The sequence below is a fragment of the Hypomesus transpacificus genome, unplaced genomic scaffold, assembly GCF_021917145.1.
Source record: "Hypomesus transpacificus isolate Combined female unplaced genomic scaffold, fHypTra1 scaffold_62, whole genome shotgun sequence".
NCBI classification, from domain to species: domain Eukaryota; kingdom Metazoa; phylum Chordata; class Actinopteri; order Osmeriformes; family Osmeridae; genus Hypomesus; species Hypomesus transpacificus.
In genome coordinates, this window is record NW_025814035.1 from 577,535 (window position 1) to 595,990 (window position 18,456).

Genomic DNA, 18,456 nt, shown 5'->3' on the forward strand with positions numbered 1-18,456 from the left:
GGCTTGTTTAAAGCTTGTTTTCTAGTTGAGTTTTGGGGCATGATCGGGGGTTCAGATTGATCAGCATCTTTGGTTTGTTGTCTTATTGTTCCTTAGTTTGTGGCGTTTGTTTACTCAAAAGTTGCTACTATGGTGAATGCTAATTATTACTAAATATTAAACTAATTATTAATGGCCACTGCTATGAACAAAGGTATCGCTGCTGGTTAGACAATCGAAAATCAAAATCTAATGGATGTGTTTATCATGGAGTACATGCATAATGGAAATGTATTCAGAATTAGAATAGTGAAATGTTTATTGTAGGCCAACAGAAGAGTATTCAGCCATGTAATAATTTGTTATAGCTCACTGAGTTGAGTAAACATTTCTTGTGATCCCATAAACGTACTGGTTGAAGCTACATATTAGCTCTTCTTTTGTTGGAAAAATGCGACACATGCGACACACCTGCCTTAGTACCCCATCCAAATCCGTCTGAGTGCGGTAGATTAGCTGCAGCGGTGTGGATTGCATTGTCATGACATTTTAATAACATTTATATATACAGTGATACACATTTTAGGCCGTACCTCCCATGCCTACATTTAGCCTCCACAATTCACAACACTGCTGTCTGTCGTGAAACACTGTATTGTACTTACATTTAGTCATTTAGCAGACACTCTTATCCAGAGCGACTTACAGTTGGGTATGTTTAATATATATGTGTCTGTCCTGTTTAGGGACTGGATGTTCATGTAGTTATATGTAGGCAAACATGTACATGTTTTTCTGTTGCTGTTATGTGCTAAAAATGCAGAGAATCGACAGTCATGAATTTGTATGCCTTTTCTCAGCCAAACAGTTGTTAGCTACATTCAGTTAGCTATGTCCATATGGTTGCTTTAACCAGCTATTGTTCCCACCCATTATCTGCCTGTAGAATTTAAAAAAAGTTTTACATCTTTTAAGGGGATTTTCTCAAATATGTGATTTAAGAGGTACCAACATTCAAAAAAGCATTTCTTCTTCAAATATTTAATTTTATGATACATAATTCGAAATCTTAGTCTGCACTTTCATGCTGTAAAAAACGTAAGAATTACCATGATGACCTAGCCTGGCTGCCAGCACAACTTCTCCCCGCCCACAAAAAAATTTGGTCGGGAAGTTGGGTCTGGAGGGTCTCGTATCGGGGACAACTACAGAAAACCAGAATCGGGACGGAACAATGAAATTGCCAGGGCGGGCTTTATACAATGATGGACAGATGAACAACAGTAACGTAATCAACAACGTCACGAAAGAGCGCTTGGGTTGAATTTGTTTTCAACAAACAACATATTACGTTGCTCTGATTGGTTGTAGGTCTATCCAATTGAGCAAAGATGCATTTGTTTTACGAGTTCGGTTGAAACACGCCCCGTAGTCACAGCCCAACGGAGAGTTTTCAGACTCATATTCTGACTAGAATTATGAGTATGACAACGTCAGGCTAATAATGACCTACTTGCGGACCAAAATATCACCACTTGTCATATATGCCTTGAGTACTCTTCTGTGAAAGGCTGATATTGATATCTTGAAACCATTTTTGAATCTAAAAAGTATATGTTACTCTGCATTTATGTGGCATATTATCGGGCATTAGTGCTGAAAATGCTTATTTCTCCGGACAAAGGCATTGTACATGTTTTTTTTTTGGTTTCTCAGGTCTGCCACAGCAAAAGTGGAGAGGTGAACTCTGGGAAGGTAGCCAACCTTGTGAAGGCCTATGTGGATAAATACAAACATGTCCGCAAGAAATGACAACAGCCAAGTGGGGACGGTCGAAGCCCATCAGCTGCTTAAGTGCAATTTAAACCAGCTGTAACCAGGCATCCATGCAGAAAAAATGGACTGGAGCACCAATTTTTGATATCTTACTTTGAATGAAGATTTTTCTATAGATTTAATATTTTGTGTAAAAAAAAAAATATTAGTCAGAAATTGTAGAGCAAGAGCCATTTATTTTGCATTAAATATGTTGTGTGGGAGCTACTGGACCCAGAGTAGTTTGGTAGTTAAGGTTAGTGTGTCTGTTGAGATGAATCCAAAAGATGTCCACTGGTATGATGCCTGGACCTAAGTGATTATCAAGGTACATTTATATTGTTAATGTTTTTATAAAAGTGTATGATGAGAATTCAGAACACAGTGTCAAGATTAATGTTTTGCCTGAATGAATCTCTTGCCACAACAATGTATCCAGTGTGATGGTACCAGGGACTGGATTTGATTTGTTTTGTTTCTTGCAGTAGTCAGCAGCACATTTTGTACTCTTCTGAACAGGGAACATATGACTCCTGGCCTGTAAAGTATGCGATATGCTGTGTGAACATCTGTGTGCACAATACCTAGAAAGCAGTGAAATAAATTGGAGTGTTTAAAAACTATATTTTCACACATTTTGATTCAATTCATATAGTAATTTAGTAATGTGAGTTAAACTGCTTGTTGATTTTTGAAACTAGTTTGAAAGATTTAATTTTTAATAAATTGCCCACTTTTGCTGCCTATTTTGCAAGGTGCCACTGCTTCCGATGAAGGATTTAATTAATCATAGAATCAGTACCAAATAATACAGGAGGAATAACACAAAATATTGATGATTGGGAAATGTACTAAATAACCTCACCTTACAAAAACATTACATAACTTGATATATGGACACAAAAACCCTTCAATCTAGCACCTTGTCTGTTGACCATGAATTCGGCATTTATCTGATAATTCAGAGGCATTTAATGAATACAGATTGTTAATACAAGATACAGATAAACAGCACACAAAACCATGTTGGATAATTTTAGATTTTTTTATTGGACAATAATTACAGGATATACATAGTGTTTCATTGAAACAAGGGTGTAACACTGATGGGCAATGCCCTCTTTGCTCCTGAGGTCACGAGATGGCTGATGTACTCTCCAACCAAGATGTGCATATAACATGTACACGAGTTACAATCAGGGTTAAAACTAGTGTGTACGCAGATCACCCACCTCTATTACAGTAGGTTCCACACTTAACATTGACTTTCAGTGTACAGCAAATGGGACTACTTATTGTTAAGGGAGAAATTCAAGCTTGTTGCGCATGGGGGGTGGTAGAGCTCACTGCTTCCCATGAAAGCGTTATAGTAAGGGGGGATATCCACAAACACAAAATTCACTAGCTTTGTTCTCAGCTCCATTGTGTCCAATACATACATTTAAAATCATATATATGTACACAATATATAAATATAGTAAAATAGATTAAATTACACTGATTTCATGTTCTTCCATAAATAATAGGACAAGTTTGAATTATGCGTGAGGTTAGCATTGGAAGCACAGTAACCTGCTTGAGGTGGCTTATATCACAAGTGGACATGACACACCCTTATTTATCTCTTTTCTTGCAAGTGTGGAACATACATATAGGATCATCTGCAAACATTAAAAAAACACAACATACACAGTCCTGAACTCCACCGCCTGTACAATAGAAGCTGTTTTATAACAAGTGATATTTGGTTGTGCGGCATTGCCGTCAAAACACTTTTGCATGTTAAACAGGTACATTACAACCACGTCATGTGGTTAAATTCAAGGTATTCTTCCATACAGAAAAATGTTTTACTCCCTCATCTTAGGGAGATGGAACAGAGTACCCTAGCTATTCTCATTTCTCCTACAAATAATGTAAATGTCCTAAAAGCATCATACTCTTAAATATTCTACTGCCATTGGAGATATTTTGCAGCATCCAGTGTATTGAGAAGGCATATACAATGCATTATACAATTAAAGCTGGCACTATTACCAAAGTCATGAAGCCTTGGTACAAATACTGAAGCAGTGTAGTTGTCAGTAAACTGCAACATTTTCACAAATGTGCTGAAGATTAAGTGCTTTTCAATATATAAACATGTATTACAAATACAAATTTTCAAAGTGAAAAATTTAACGAATTAATTCACCTTGAGTTCAAATGCTCTGTTGCCTCTATTGTTTTCTGTCCAGGACGTTTGTGTGGCTCAGGTACGGAATATAATCTTAAAAGGAAAACATTTAGGCAAGCATGCACAAGATCCGCAGGACCTGTAGTTGAGCTACATTTAAAGAGTAAGTCATCCCTGTTTGAGGCACCATCAAAGGTTTAAACTGTACCAGAACTACAAAAAGCATGTGAAAACAGATACAAAATAAAAACAAAATAAGAGAAAAACCATCATTGTGGCCTTACAGTTTACTGTACAATTTCAGATACATTCTCTTGGAATGGTATGGTCTCTTGCTCTCAGGTTTTGTTCGAGCATTGTGTGAGTGTTTTTTTGCAGTCATTGCAATCAGATGTTTTGCTCCTGAGCTGCATGCCATTGCCCTCTTCTGGTAGCCTCCTCTTAGTGCCCATCAGCATGGCTAGAAGGGGCTGAGGCATTGTGGATCCAGTCGAGGATGATGAGTGTCATGCTTCCAATCATGACAAAGAAACCACTGCACAAAAAGATGGTTGCCTGGAGATGGAGGATATAATTTTGTATCAATTGAATTGTCTTTTTTACAAAGAAATACTGAATTGACCATTAAGTCGTATTACTAGTATCAATTCTATCAATCCTTTTGCCAATGTATGTGATCTAAGATTGATAGTTATGTATTGTATATTTAGTTATGGTATACTGCATATTTGTACATCTGTCAACCCTAAAAGGTTGTTTTTACCCCAATCTTCTGGACAGACTTCATTGACTCTTTCTTGACCAGTTTGATGTAGAAAGCAGAGGGCAGAATAAAAATCAACATAGCTGCAGCCGAGGCACCTGCAAAATAGAAACAGAAGAATACATTATTTTTACATCAGTTTTAATTTAAGCATTTAAAAAAATAATTAAGTCAAAAGTTTAAATCAAATCAACTCACCACACCTAGACACGGGCATGGCTAATAATTTTGGGCCCCTTTCCTCCCTATTTTGGTAATATCTCCTCCCCCCATTGGAGCCCTGGGAGATCTGTCCCACTTTGACCAGGGGCTTGTTCCATACAGACTGCTCAAAAAAACTGGGATTAAAGTCCCAAACCTGACTTGAATTAACCTAACAAGTCAGTCAGGGCAAAAGCGGTTCCATAAAGACCAATTCTAGTTCACGTAATGCGACTAATTCGAGTCAGATTCAAGTTGTCAAGATAATTGCAGGTGCACCCTATTCTTAAGCAACCCGAGGTTGAACATGGATCCACCACAGCAAAACACAATGTTAACGGCCACGATCCCCAAAATAACATTCATTTTTTTATTTTATAGATCTTAACTTCATTGATTACAAAAACCATAGGCCCACAAAACACATCTACGTTTACATTTTTGACATTGTTTCAAATAAATAGCCGACAATAAACCAATAACTTTTTAACATGGTTTTTGTGTTGGGAAAATGGAGGATAGAGTCATGGATTTAGTTTTGTTTTTGTAATTGTACATGATTTATGTAGCTAGGAGCATTCTATTGGAGTAATGTAGATTGAGATTTTATGTTGCATCAGCCTAAACGTTTGTTGTCACAAACTACCATAAGTAAAAAGTGTTTCAGAATATGTTGCCATAGGAACTGAGTTCTAACTACATTAATCTGGCTTTATGGAACCAAATCAACTGGAAATTGGTCTGACTAACAGACGTAAGCCTGGTTTATTTATAAACTTCCTTTATGGAACAGGCCTCTGGTATATAAGGTGTAGAAAAGAAGAGCCAGCCACTCACCAATAAAACCAAAAATGTCTCTGATGGTTGGAACAAAGATGACCAGTGCATTGGTGCAGGCCAGCAGCACAATGGTGATGATGGAGTGACGAATCCAGCTGAAATCCTTGGAGGGACACAGGAGCTGATTGACTGAGGTGCGGATCTACAAAGACAAGAAAAGCAGAAACACAGTTAGTAGACAGTCAAGCTTGACCTTGCCATGATACAAATGTAGTTTACTATAATCATAGATACTGTATCAATAATAAGATAGCCATATGTGTGTGTCATAAGAGACAGACACAAAGAGATTACTCACAGGGAAGAGCACAACAGGGACAGTGAGAGTGACAGCAGTCAACACAGCTAAGCGCACAATCAGTAGGATAACATCAGCCTTGTAGACCTTGGAGTAGGTGTGAAGCAGTTCTGGCTCCACGTTCACTAATCCCAATGGAAAAAAAACACAATCTCAAATATGCTCAACATTCTATAGTGTAACATTTGGACAGACCCTCAAGACAAACGTAACGATCAAATTCTAATAATATATTACAGTTCCCTGTCGATGACAACAGCTGTGCTCTTAGACAAAGTTTAAGATTGAATAAACCTTGCTGTATAATTGACACAGCAGGACTTATTCTGATCACCTGATAGTTAAAAATACATTTCTTGATTCTTGGCTATTTGCCTCAATAAACTGCAGCTGTTAATTTCTTCTTGTGGATTTTGTTCTTGGTAATTTAGCAGTACATATGACAGTCATTGTATTGCACTATGATGCAGTATACTACTTTACTGTGTCTACTGTCAGCAAGTTTAAACATTCACTCCCATATGCAGGATTTTTAAATGACCATACATGTGTGTAAAATTATATTGCAATTATTTTTTATTAAAATGTAATTATGGCTTACCATTGAAAGTTAGATATCCAAAGAGGGCAGCCAGCAGGTACATGATGAACATAGCCAAAAAAGAGACATTGGCAACTCCCTGCATCTTTCTATGAGAACGACTGTAGAATAGAGTATGAATAAAGACATGAGCTCTATCTGTGATGTATTTGTAAACACTGCTTGACATGTGAAAATGATAAGGATGACCTACTCTTTTAGCTCCTCGTACATGGGCAGGATGGCAGGGTGGCACACAAAGGCAAATGTCAGAATGGGAACAGCATAGACAGTCTAAGGAGAAGAGTTTAGGATTAGGGTTTGGCAGATCACTTAAAGAACTTTTTAAAACGCATACTCACATTGAGGCAGATCACTAAGATAACTACAAACACATATACTTGCAGTGCCATACAACAAAAGTGCATTCAATCAACACCTTATACACAGGGTAATACACAGTGTTGCGTACTTTGCATGCCACAAGACTCTACTGTAATCATGCAACCTGCCATGGGCAAAACACGACGGTCACATGACCAGTGCTATGGGAAATGTGTAATTTGTGAAATTTAGATCCTGGTGCTTATCATGAGCTGCAGTTAATATATGACCTATTAACTAACACTTATCTCATCTTACAATACCACCAACCCTTCCTAATATTAACACTGATATACTCTTCATGCATATTCATGTTAAGCATCTTATTAAGGATTTATTACCTATAAACTAATGCTTATTAATAGCATCTGAATCTAAAGTGTAAGCCACAATTTTGCTAGTAAATAAAATAGTGTTGATGTACTGCATGTCATGTATATTTCTTCATGCACAACTTGCAGATTTAGATAATTAATTCTCTTAAACTTAGGCTGCTATTGACCTACTAACAATATGATAAATGTTAATCATTGCCTTTCTAAGATGAACCCATGAACGACTCAAACATCAATATATTGTCTTTTCAAGATTTTCAGGATTTACCTGAGAGTTAAACACAAAGTATTTTGGAGTGCAGACATCTTCACCGTAGGCCACTGCAGTTCGGTTAAGGTAGGATGCAGTGGTGTTCAGGACCTTTAAAGTCTCATTCAAACCATCAAAGTCCTCCGGCACCAGAGGGCAAGGGATTTGAAATTTCTTATATATCACCTTAAATAGAACACAGATCAGTTCAGTTTTGTTAATCATCACAAGTTCATCCATTGACACCATGATACTAAGACCTTCCAATAACTACACATTTCTATTTTCATGGGACCAATATAGTGAACAGAGACAGGAAATACAAAGGAGACGAGGACATGCTAGAAATGGCCCAGGCTGAATTTAGAATAGTAGCCTACAGTTAAGGTACAAAATGTAAGCCCTTGCCCTACATGGTTCGCCACTTATCCGGTACCATCGGAGCGCCCCAACCTTTCTAAGGTTTATTTTAAGCATAAATTGGTACAATATTGTTCTTATAGACAACGAGTTGAAAATGGAAATAAGTATACATAATATATGATGATTGTGTCATTATAGAAAATATAGTGTTGGGGAGGATCAACTCACCACAATCAGGAAGAAAACCATGCACAGGAGAGAGAAACCACTGGTGTAACCAAGATAACCTAAAAGGAAGAACATTTAAAGTATTTACTTTAGATCAGACAGGTCAGAGAGAACTAGACATCGCTGGATAGTCCTTGTGATTTTGTTTTGGTTTCCTGCTCCTTTGATTTGAAATATGGTTAATGTGCATAAGGCTTCTTCTCTTTTGTACATACTGTATAGTAATAGTTTAATTATCTAGACATATGTGTCAGTAGTACATGCATAATAATTTTATGTTAAATGAAAGACTTTGCTTTTGGAGACAGTTTTTGAGGTGTGAACCATAAGTGTCCTGGGCAGTTTCATCAATCATTACCAATAAACACCTCACATTTAAATTCAAGCTATTTCTGACTGAGAGCTGCTAGACAGATTCATCATACTGCCAGGAGTCTGTCTCTCTTGAAATATGGCAGGTGTACGGATCATAATCCAAGGATGTGCATTGAAGCATGCAAAGTGTTTGAAACCATTTTAGAGAAAAATAAAAAGGACTATAAATAAACATGACCGTCTTGCACTAAGGGACGTAGCCATGCATCTGGCAAACTGCTCAACCAATCAGTGTGCTTTGTCTTAGCTCGCAATGATGATCCAAAAGGCTGCTCAACATTAACACAGATATGGTTAATTCTCGCAAATGCAAACTCAGTCAAGTGGACAGTACGAAACAGGTCACCGGACTCCATATGCTCAGAATCAAATTTGCAAACGTGAGTAGGCCAAATTCTGTAATGTTACAATTGTTGCTCTGTAGGCTACACAAACTCGCTATAGTTTAGCTCTATATAGATTACAGGGATTTGATTTTCATTGCTTTGCTAGGCATCATTAAATGTTTTGAGCAAACTCACTTAGCTACTTTTCCTACCGCTATTCCGCAGATACGACCCGATAAGCAGAGCTGACAACACATGCACGATATTAAATCATCTTAATTCAGAAGGTTTTCATTCTGGATGAAATGCTAGCTAGATAATTAACTGACTATTGAGTGTCCACTTTATTTTCAGTATAGGTCAGTGAATTTTGTTATTTAAGTGAATTGATGGGTTTACTGATGCAAAAACTCTGCCTGCATTTCGTGAACATGCATAAACTTCAATTAAACTAACACAGACTTAACTAGCATAACCTAACCAACATCTTAATCACTGACTGCATCACAGGCACGGGCATCACGGACACTGTACTATCTATCTATTGATACATCCAGGAATCTGTGTGTGTGTTAGCTTAACTTAAATGAAACTTGAGAACATCCATTAATCTGTCATTCAAATATACAGCTACAAAACACACTTCCTGTACATCCTTACCCAGGTTTCGCAGCAGGGAGAGAGGCAAAATGATGAATAGTGACACCAGCAGCACCAGGTAGTCTCCATTTACGTACCATTCTCTAAAACAGACACCACAAGTCATTAAATACACAGATAAGGACATGTGTACATAGTCGCTCAAATGCCCATTGGAATATGCCCCCTCCTAACATTCTCCCTCAAAGAATGCTTTCAAAAATAGACATGTTAATAGTTTATATTTATCAATTAACAAAATGCAAAGTGAGTGAACAGAAGAAAAATTAATATTTGGTGTGACCACCCTTCAAAACAGCATCAATTCTTCTAGGTATACTTGCGCACAGTTTTTGAAGGAACTCGGCAGGTATGTTGGCCCAAACATCTTGGAGAACTAACCACAGTTCTTCTGTGGATTTAGGCAGCCTCAGTTGCTTCTCTTTCTTCATGTAATCCCAGACAGACTTGATGATGTTGAGATCAGGGCTCTGTGGGGGCCATGCCATCACTTCCAGGACTCCTTGTTCTTCTTTACACTGAAGATGGTTCTTAATGACTTTCGCTGTATGTTTGGGAATAAAGTTGGGGCCAATTAGATGCCTCCCTGATGGTATTGCATGATGGATAAGTATCTGCCTGTACTTCTCAGCATTGAGGATACCATTAATTCTGACCAAATCCCCAACTCCATTTGCAGAAATGCAGCCCCAAACTTGTAAGGAACCTCCACCATGCTTCGCTGTTGCCCGCAGACACTCATTCGTGTATCACTCTCCAGCCCTTCGGCGAACAAACTGCCTTCTGCTACAGCCAAATATTTTAGATTTTGACTCATCAGTCCAGAGCACCTGCTGCCATTTTTCTGCACCCCAGTTCTTGTGTTTTCGTGGTTCATAGTTCATCGTTGAGTCGCTTGGCCTTGTTTCCACATCGGAGGTATGGCTTTTTGGCCGCAATTCTTCCATGAAGGCCACTTCTAACCAGACTTCTCCAGACAGTAGATGGATGTACTGGGTCGTACTGTTTTCTGCCAATTCTTAGCTGATTTCACTGCTGGACATCTTCCGATTGCGAAGCGAAGTAAGCATGATGTGTCTTTCAGCTGCTGCAGTAAGTTTACTTGGCCGACCGCTGCGTCTACGGTCCTCAACGTTGCCCGTTTCTTTGTGCTTCTTCAAAAGAGCTTGGACAGCACATCTGGAAACCCCTGTCTGTCTTGAATTTTCTGCCTGGGAGAGACCTTGCGGATGCAATATAAATACCTTGTGTCTTGTTGCTGTGCTCAGTCTTGCCATGGTGTATGACCTTTGACAGTAAACTGTCTTCAGCAACCTCACTGAGTTTGGTTGTTCCTCATCCAGTTTTATTCCTCCTACACAGCTGTGTCTGTTTCAGTTAATGATTGTGTTTCAACCTACATACTGAATTGATGATCATTAGCACCTGTTTGGTAATTATTTAATCATACACCTGACTATATGCCTACAAAATCCGTGACTTTGTTCAAGTGTATCTAGAATAATTGATGTTGTTTTGAAGGCAAAGCGTGGTCACACCATATATGGATTTGATGTAGATTTTTCTTCTGTTCACTCACTTAGCATTTAGTTAATTGATAAATATATTCAATTCACATGTCTATTTTTGAAAGCATTCTTACTTTTTTATTCTTTCTTACTTTTTTTTCCACACCTGCCTAAACGTTGTGCACAGTACTGTACATACATATACCTATGTACATACACACATATCAACATAAGACATATAGTGCCTTACCCGTTGCTGGCCCCTAAGAAGGCTTGAATGACAATTGGTAGTTCGTACTTCACAATGTAGAGGTAGCTGGACATTGCTGAAAAACAAACAAAACATCTAAATGTTGCCATTCCTTATTATTTAAGGATTAAGATTTGTGGAAATGTTGTGGACACCAATTGTGTAATACAGGTGTGCAATTGTGCAGTGTATTCTGGAACAACTTGATGATGAAGACAATTGTACCACAAATTGATTTTTTTTCGATGCCTAGTTTAAAGGGTGCATCAATTGTTCCTTGTCTTACCTCCAATGTTTTGCATGGTGATGGAGCAAGATGTGGCCAGCTTTCCTGGCATGCCAAATGCCTTATAGCCCAGCTGCTCATAGACCAGGGATCCTAAGGGGGGTAATTAAACAGAAAATGACACTTAGAGGATACAGTTAATAGCATTCATAATAACTTGCTATTAAAACTGTTATTTCACCCCTGCGGCTCTTCTCTGATTGAAGAGCAGCAATGTGAAATAAGGCTTGACCAACATGTTACTTCCTCATGTTTTCTCATTATTATCCAATCTTACTTACCACACTATGTAAGAATATGTATGTGTGTATGATAAATATGTAATTAAATAGTATTAGGGGTGTAAGTTATTAGAAAAGTATAAAAAGGCACAGTATGGGGAGGGATGTAGTTGATGTTGTAAAGAGGCAATCAATGTCAACATCAACTAATGCCCGAAAAGCCCAACTTCCCCCATACAATTTTTTACTTGCGTAATAGCTTGTACCGCTAAATCATGAAGTAGTGTAACTACATAGTTCCTATGTAACTGCAATATTTGTAATAATTGTTATTATACAATGTATATTGGTATGTAGTTACGTGGTAATTTTTCCTTACTGTAGTGTTGCCTTTTTTGTTTTTATTATTTACTGTATAATGTAATGTATGAACAAACTGGTACTTTAAGTTACCTCCTTCATTGGCAGTCTTCAGCAGCAAGTGCACTGAGTAGAGGGAGAAAATGGACACAGCAACCAGCAGAATTCTGGGGAGAGACAGACAATAGTGCCTCTAAGAACAGATATTTTCTGATATGGTCCATTATGATTTTCACAATTGTCAGATTAAGTTTTTCCCCAATTATTCCCATAAAAATACTTTATTCCCGACTGCAATTAGCTGTAAACTCTTGGCTGTATGTATTGCCAGATCTATCATCGACTGTTTAGTCAATGACTTACATAACTCCTATGTAGTCTAGATATGTAGTTAGCTGGCTAACAAACAAAGACATAGCCAGTGAAAGCATCATTGTCCTCTCAAATTCAAGTCCAATTCAGAGTTTACTAGCCTGTATTGTAACAGAAAATAATCTGAAAAACTATTTTTAAATTGGTACAGTTTGATACGGCATCAACATTGCAAATAGACATCTGAAGACATGACTGAATAACAGCAAAAATATATATAGTAGTTTAAAGTTCATGACAAGCAAGTTTTATATCTTAAATCTCAAATAAATCAGATCAAACTATGTATAACTACATTACACAGAGTGTAGATTTAAACAAAGTTTAGGGATGTTCAAATCTAGCCTGGCTCTGCCCTCCTACGTACTTCCGCTCAATTCTCATTGTGTTTCTGTACTGCGTCTGGGCTTGAGGTATATTGGTCAGATGTCTCTGGTAAACTTTTTACCGGTCCAATCAGCGAACAGAGGGAGTGGCAGAGAACGACGTTGATGTCATGCGCTAGTTTGAGTTGTAGTTATGTAATGGTGGCGGAGAAAGATCCGAGTGAAGCCTTTCAGTCCATTGTGGTAACGCTACCAAATATCCAGAAGTTAAAGCCGGTGCAAGAACAATCGTTGATTCCAATGGGGTTCGTTGGATTTTCCAGCTAGCTCCGTTAGAGGTGAAGGAGTTGGCTAAGGCGAACGCTAGCGATTGGTTATGCCAGATGCAGAGTGGCTCTGGGCAGATCCAATAGTTTTAAACTTCAACAAAGAACCCGCCTTCAAGGAAGTTAACGCTTGTCTTTCGATCGAGCCCAGACTCTATGTACAAATGCAATGTACGAGAGTCTGGTTAGGACCAGGCTAGTTCAAATCTACTTTCCTGTTAAGTCCAGAAAAGAACATTTCCTTCATGTACAATACAACATCATGTGAGAGGCCGGAAAGGTACCTTGGAGTTTATATAACTCTGGCCCAAATGCCAGCAAGATTACCACTGCTAAGCAGCTTCTCTCAACTTTCAGGGACTAGCCAGTAAAGCCTGGGTTGCTAGCTTGTGGGCTGCACTCACCCAACCTCAACTCACATTTCTACTCCTTCTGTTTGTAAATACAAGCTGGGGTGTTCACAAGCTATGACATTCCTGTCTTAAGGTTGACACAGAGTGGAAGGAAGTTACCTTTAAGTGATTGTGGTTTTGCTCTAATTAAGTAACAGAGGGGTGTTTAATCTTTAGTTAATACTAGATAATACCCAAAGGATCTTTTACACTTTTTACCCTTCAAGTAATTCGTAATGAAAGTTTCAGTCTGTTTGAAGCCACTTAATTCAGCTACACTATCTATGGTCATCTATAAAATCTTTTGAGGGTCATCCAGCTGAAACGACAAAGCTGCTGTTTAGACTGTAGTTGTAAAAGCAGACTGTTAGCTTAGCTCGTCATGAGTCACATAAATATGATCAGTGGTCCATGGTAGTCCCTAATTACTTCTTAAGTGCTACATTGCCAAGACATTTAGGCACATAGACGTATAGATTTCAGCAAATGTAGCTACACATTTGGGTTTATAATTCTTGACAAAAAAGTATGAATATTTACACAAACAGAGCAATTCCAGTATTGGCCATAGCGTAGGCCAAGCCAAGAATTCCACTGCCCATAATGGCATTTCCCAGGTTGAAGACAGACATCCCAAAGGAAGCAGTGCCATGGTGCTGTTTGGAAGAGGTAAAACACTGTTAGAAAAAGGCCTCTGACACTATGCCCACAATTATCAATTCCAAATTTGCTGTAATTTGGCAGTACTTACATATTCTGTTTCATATTTTTTCTTGCCCAGGTTGTATTCTGGAAGGAAGTTTTGATTCTCTGCATCCATATCCGGGTATTGGCTTAAAATGATGTACAAAAAAAGTTAGAATTTGTATTTTAATATATATTTTAATATTTCTGAGCTTTGAATATGATGGATTGTCAAGCCCATATTCTCACCTGTTAAGTGGGACCTTCTTGGCGTGGCAGTCTTGATAACTGTATTCATTACTATTTGAGCTGCAACAGCTATCTTCATCTGGGGAAATGTTAAAACGGCTCATCTCTGTTTTCGCAGTGGCTTGTTTCATGCTGTGAATGAAACAAAACGAATAACATGTATTACTTTCGCAACAGTAATAATCTTTCAGGTTGGGTTAAATTGTCTTACAAATCAATATTTGATCATGAAAACGGAACCTGTCGCAGCCAACTTTATAAATATATGGTCACGTGTCCCACATTTACAAAGAGAGGGGGGTGACTCATCCTGGGAAGGCAGTGGAAAAATACCAGTCGGCATAAGCCACTGCATCAACAATGCCAGCAAGCCTTGAAAGACAGATCTTGACAAAGATCGGCGTTATGCTAAAGTCAATATCTTTGATATTCTATAATATAATTTCAGAAAATATGTTTTGGTTATAAGAACTTATTACTGAGTTTAAATAACCGTTTGCTTATTTAAACTGTTCCTATATAGGCTAACCTGTTGTTTATCAATGTAATTATTATTTTTAGCCTACTAGATACATGGTTGGATTAGAAACAAAGACACGTGCTTGTATGTTATGGGCATGGCTCCATTTTGCGCAGAGCCCAGTCTAATGTGTCTTCTTGCGGTCATTTAAGCAGCGAGTTGCATCATTTCTTAACAGTTAGATATCTTTCAGGATGAAGGTAAAACATATCGGCAGTAGCCTAGTTAACTTAATCTTAAATAGGATAGACTACATCAGGAATTTTTATTGGACTTGTCAATTCTGTTTTTAAAGATGTATGAATTTTATATATAGAAATATATAATTCCCATTGTTTGCCAATGTAAGGTATCCAATATTTTTGGTATTTGTATGTTGATGTTAGTGACACCCGAATTTGGAAGTCGAATCTTACCTTAGAAATTGAGGAAGACTCCCTGTATTAAAACGTGGATATCTTGGACGAAAGAAATTGTATTTGAAGAGTCCTTCGCCGACGAGATTCCAAAGGCTATTGAGAATAATTTAGCCTATCCTAATACAATTATGAATAGACGTTCGAAAATGTATTTTTTAGACAGAATGTCTGTTCAGTGTGTTGTCCTTTTATCAATTAAATGCGTTTGTTGTCATTTGAAAATAACCCTCGTCGATGATGCGATGCCAAACTGGGATCTACACTGTGTAAACGAGGAAAGGTTGGACCGTACCTTTATATGTATCAGCATTGCATCAGCCTGAGGAGGGCGGGGAGTGGCATTTCATCTTCACCAGCAAACGAACACTAGGAGATGACTATGACGCGGTTTGTGTACAAACAACAGGATTCTTCCCTTCAAATCCGGTGCCGTGAGGTAAAATTGATTTTTGGTATAGATTTGAAAACAAAACATAAGGCGGACGTAGAGGACCTCATAAATAAATAAATTGGCTTGGCTAACTTTAATATAGCAATAATGGACTTGCATTGGTTATACTGAAATTGTATAATATTTTACAACTCATTTAAGGCTTTTAGATCTATTAGTGAAGTTGAAAGGATTGGTTTTTTTTAAAACGATATTTCTTGAGTCGCATGAAAGCAATCGTGTAACTAGCTGTGCGTGATAGACACCGTTTGTAAAGACCATACCATTACAAGCACTAGGGGAGAGTGGGGTGATTTGTGCCAGCGGGGACATGCCACCCCCTGTTTCTAGGGAACCATAGAAGAAATTGGTCAAGTGACCACACATTTTTGAAGAGCCAATTTACTCATCCTGCAAAGAAGAGAGCCTCATTGCATGAGCACATTTAAGTAAAACAAAATTGATTGTGATTGTTGTGTCTGAACAGTTATAGACAACTTTGAAAACATTTCACACATGTTTTAGTGCTTTGGTAAGCTACACAATGAGTCTATATAGCTAGCATGATTTTAGATCAAAACTGCTGGATGATGCATTTTTTCCAAAAACGTGGGATTGGGTTGATTTGTGGCAAAGGGCCTGGGGTGAGTTGTGCCACTTACTAATATTTTAAATATATTATTTTATTGTAATTGTACATCGTACTCTTACATTTTATCACTAAAACTAGCCTATGTGACATTCTTAATTTTAGACAAAAAATTGAAATAGACCATCATGCCACGGAGTTATAAGAGGAAGACAGGCACGGCTTCCCCTCCTCTAGAGGACATGGACAAAGCAGTGGAAGAGGGGAAGTCCATTCGTCAGGTGGCGAGGCACATTAACATATGCAGGATGTCATTAAAACAATACATGGAGAAGAAAAAGATACATGGAAAAGAAATAAGGCCAGGATATAAAAGAACTGGACTTGCCAATCAAGTCTTCAATGTGCTCATCTGGCGCAATAGGCTTGTAGAAAATCGGCCTTTGATGTTGTAAAATAACTTTAAATAAAACTTAAATTACTAATTTTGTATTGAATTTGTCTAGCTTTTATATAGCATCACAGTTTCTGACATGAAAATATACTGTTTTACTTCAATAATCAATTGCAAAATTGACCCCAATGTATTCTCTCTAAAGACACAACTTATCCCCCACCGAGGGCAAGTTGTGCCACAAGACCACTTTTTTTTTCAGAAAGCTATATTTCTTAAATACTATATTTCAGATCCAAAGTTATTGTTCCCAGGGATGCACAACATCCTGAAATATATGTACATGTTTTAGTTGGAAGCATTACTGTCATGGCTTCGCTTTAAAGTCACTTTAAGTAAAAACTGGCACAACTCACCCCACTCTCCCCTACTTGTAACCAACCATCATACCTCATTGGGTGTGTTTGGGTGTGTTCTCACTAGCACACTTTGGATCCGCCTTGTCATTGGTTTTTAAATCCATGTATTCAGACAATCTAATTACCTGAAGCCACCTGGGACACATCAGCTATTAAGCATGTATAATATACTGACAGCAGTGCTTCACGTCTGCCAACCTTTGTAAAACATTCCGTCCTACATATATTTATGAAAGTGTCTTCATTATCAGTTTTATCCAAAACACAGGGGTGAATTTCAATCTGCAACCACAAATAGGTAATTAGGCTATGTGAAATTGTAGAAACTGCAAGTGGCAGCTCGAATCTAAGACGGATTCGATAGACCGCTGATAGTGCGGCTAGTTAGATCAACACTTGTATTATTGTTTTTGTTGATTTTATGTAAAGCACTTTGAGCTGCAATTCTTGTATGAAAAGTGCTATATAAATAAAGTCTTACTTACTTATATTGGTGTCTTGTTTAATTTAAATGTTACTGGTAGATTTGAGGACTTTGAGGATTTGATGTCTTTACAAATCATTAGTACATGAATTAGACCTTACTCCTAGAATAATTGTACAGGATCAAAATCATCTCATTATGGTCCACTGAACTCTATATCCATGTCATCCCAATCCTCTTGCCATAGGATTGACCCCATAACATATATCTGTCCCTCATGATGGCCAAGAGATGTATTTTCCAAATACTCTCACAAATTATCTTTCCGTCCTCAATGTATTGCTGAATTTGTCGATAAAAGTTACCTTACCTATCATTGCAGTTTTTTAACCATTTATCTTCTCAGTATCCACTATTTGTTTGATACTGGCTTGAGGGGCAATAGAATACTGAAAGTGATTTAAAAACAAAACTCATTATTTAAACAAAATATCATTATTTGTATGCCTTTGTATGGCAATATTAAGTGTTTGACATTATTTATTATTCGATCATGCATCTCTGAAATGCATTAATTCTCTCTCACACTCACTTACTCACTCACGCACACACACACTATGGCTTATACACATTCTTCCCTCTCTGTCACACATTAGTAAATTTGTGCATTGGTCTGTGCAAGCCATTGTGAAGGGCTTTAGCACAACCCTACAC

At 37.7% G+C, this 18,456-nt stretch overlaps 2 protein-coding genes across 4 annotated transcripts in view; one reads left to right on the forward strand and one right to left on the reverse strand.

Moving 5' to 3' along the window:
- Positions 1 to 2,417, forward strand: part of scaf11 (SR-related CTD-associated factor 11) — a 49,593-nt gene extending 47,176 nt beyond the window's left edge. For all 3 annotated transcript variants that reach the window (XM_047017707.1, XM_047017708.1, XM_047017709.1), the window contains one exon: positions 1,696 to 2,417. In XM_047017707.1, the coding sequence (XP_046873663.1) occupies positions 1,696 to 1,791 (96 nt within the window). In that variant the 3' untranslated portion in view covers positions 1,792 to 2,417. The remainder of the gene's footprint in view (positions 1 to 1,695) is intronic.
- Positions 2,270 to 15,801, reverse strand: slc38a2 (solute carrier family 38 member 2). The gene is made up of 16 exons (XM_047017710.1): positions 15,484 to 15,801; positions 14,548 to 14,679; positions 14,366 to 14,447; positions 14,155 to 14,270; positions 12,292 to 12,365; positions 11,618 to 11,710; positions 11,332 to 11,407; positions 9,574 to 9,656; positions 8,213 to 8,271; positions 7,640 to 7,807; positions 6,867 to 6,946; positions 6,674 to 6,774; positions 6,073 to 6,197; positions 5,772 to 5,916; positions 4,734 to 4,831; positions 2,270 to 4,525 (listed from the first exon to the last, which is right to left on the reverse strand). The coding sequence occupies exons 2-16, from the start codon at positions 14,676 to 14,678 to the stop codon at positions 4,412 to 4,414; spliced, it is 1,545 nt and encodes a 514-aa protein (XP_046873666.1). The 5' UTR covers position 14,679; positions 15,484 to 15,801; the 3' UTR covers positions 2,270 to 4,411.
- Positions 15,802 to 18,456: the final 2,655 nt, after the last annotated feature.

Bases quoted from the DNA above. Each gene is read 5' to 3' on its own strand.
- slc38a2 (XM_047017710.1), bottom strand. From the start codon at position 14,678: ATGAAACAAGCCACTGCGAAAACAGAGATGAGCCGTTTTAACATTTCC. The intron at 11,408-11,617 runs GTAAGACAAGGA...TTTGTTTTTCAG, and splicing joins CACCATGCAAAACATTGGAG to CAATGTCCAGCTACCTCTAC. The intron at 6,947-7,639 runs GTAAATCCTGAA...TCTTCTCCTTAG, and splicing joins ACTTTGTGTTTAACTCTCAG to ACTGTCTATGCTGTTCCCAT.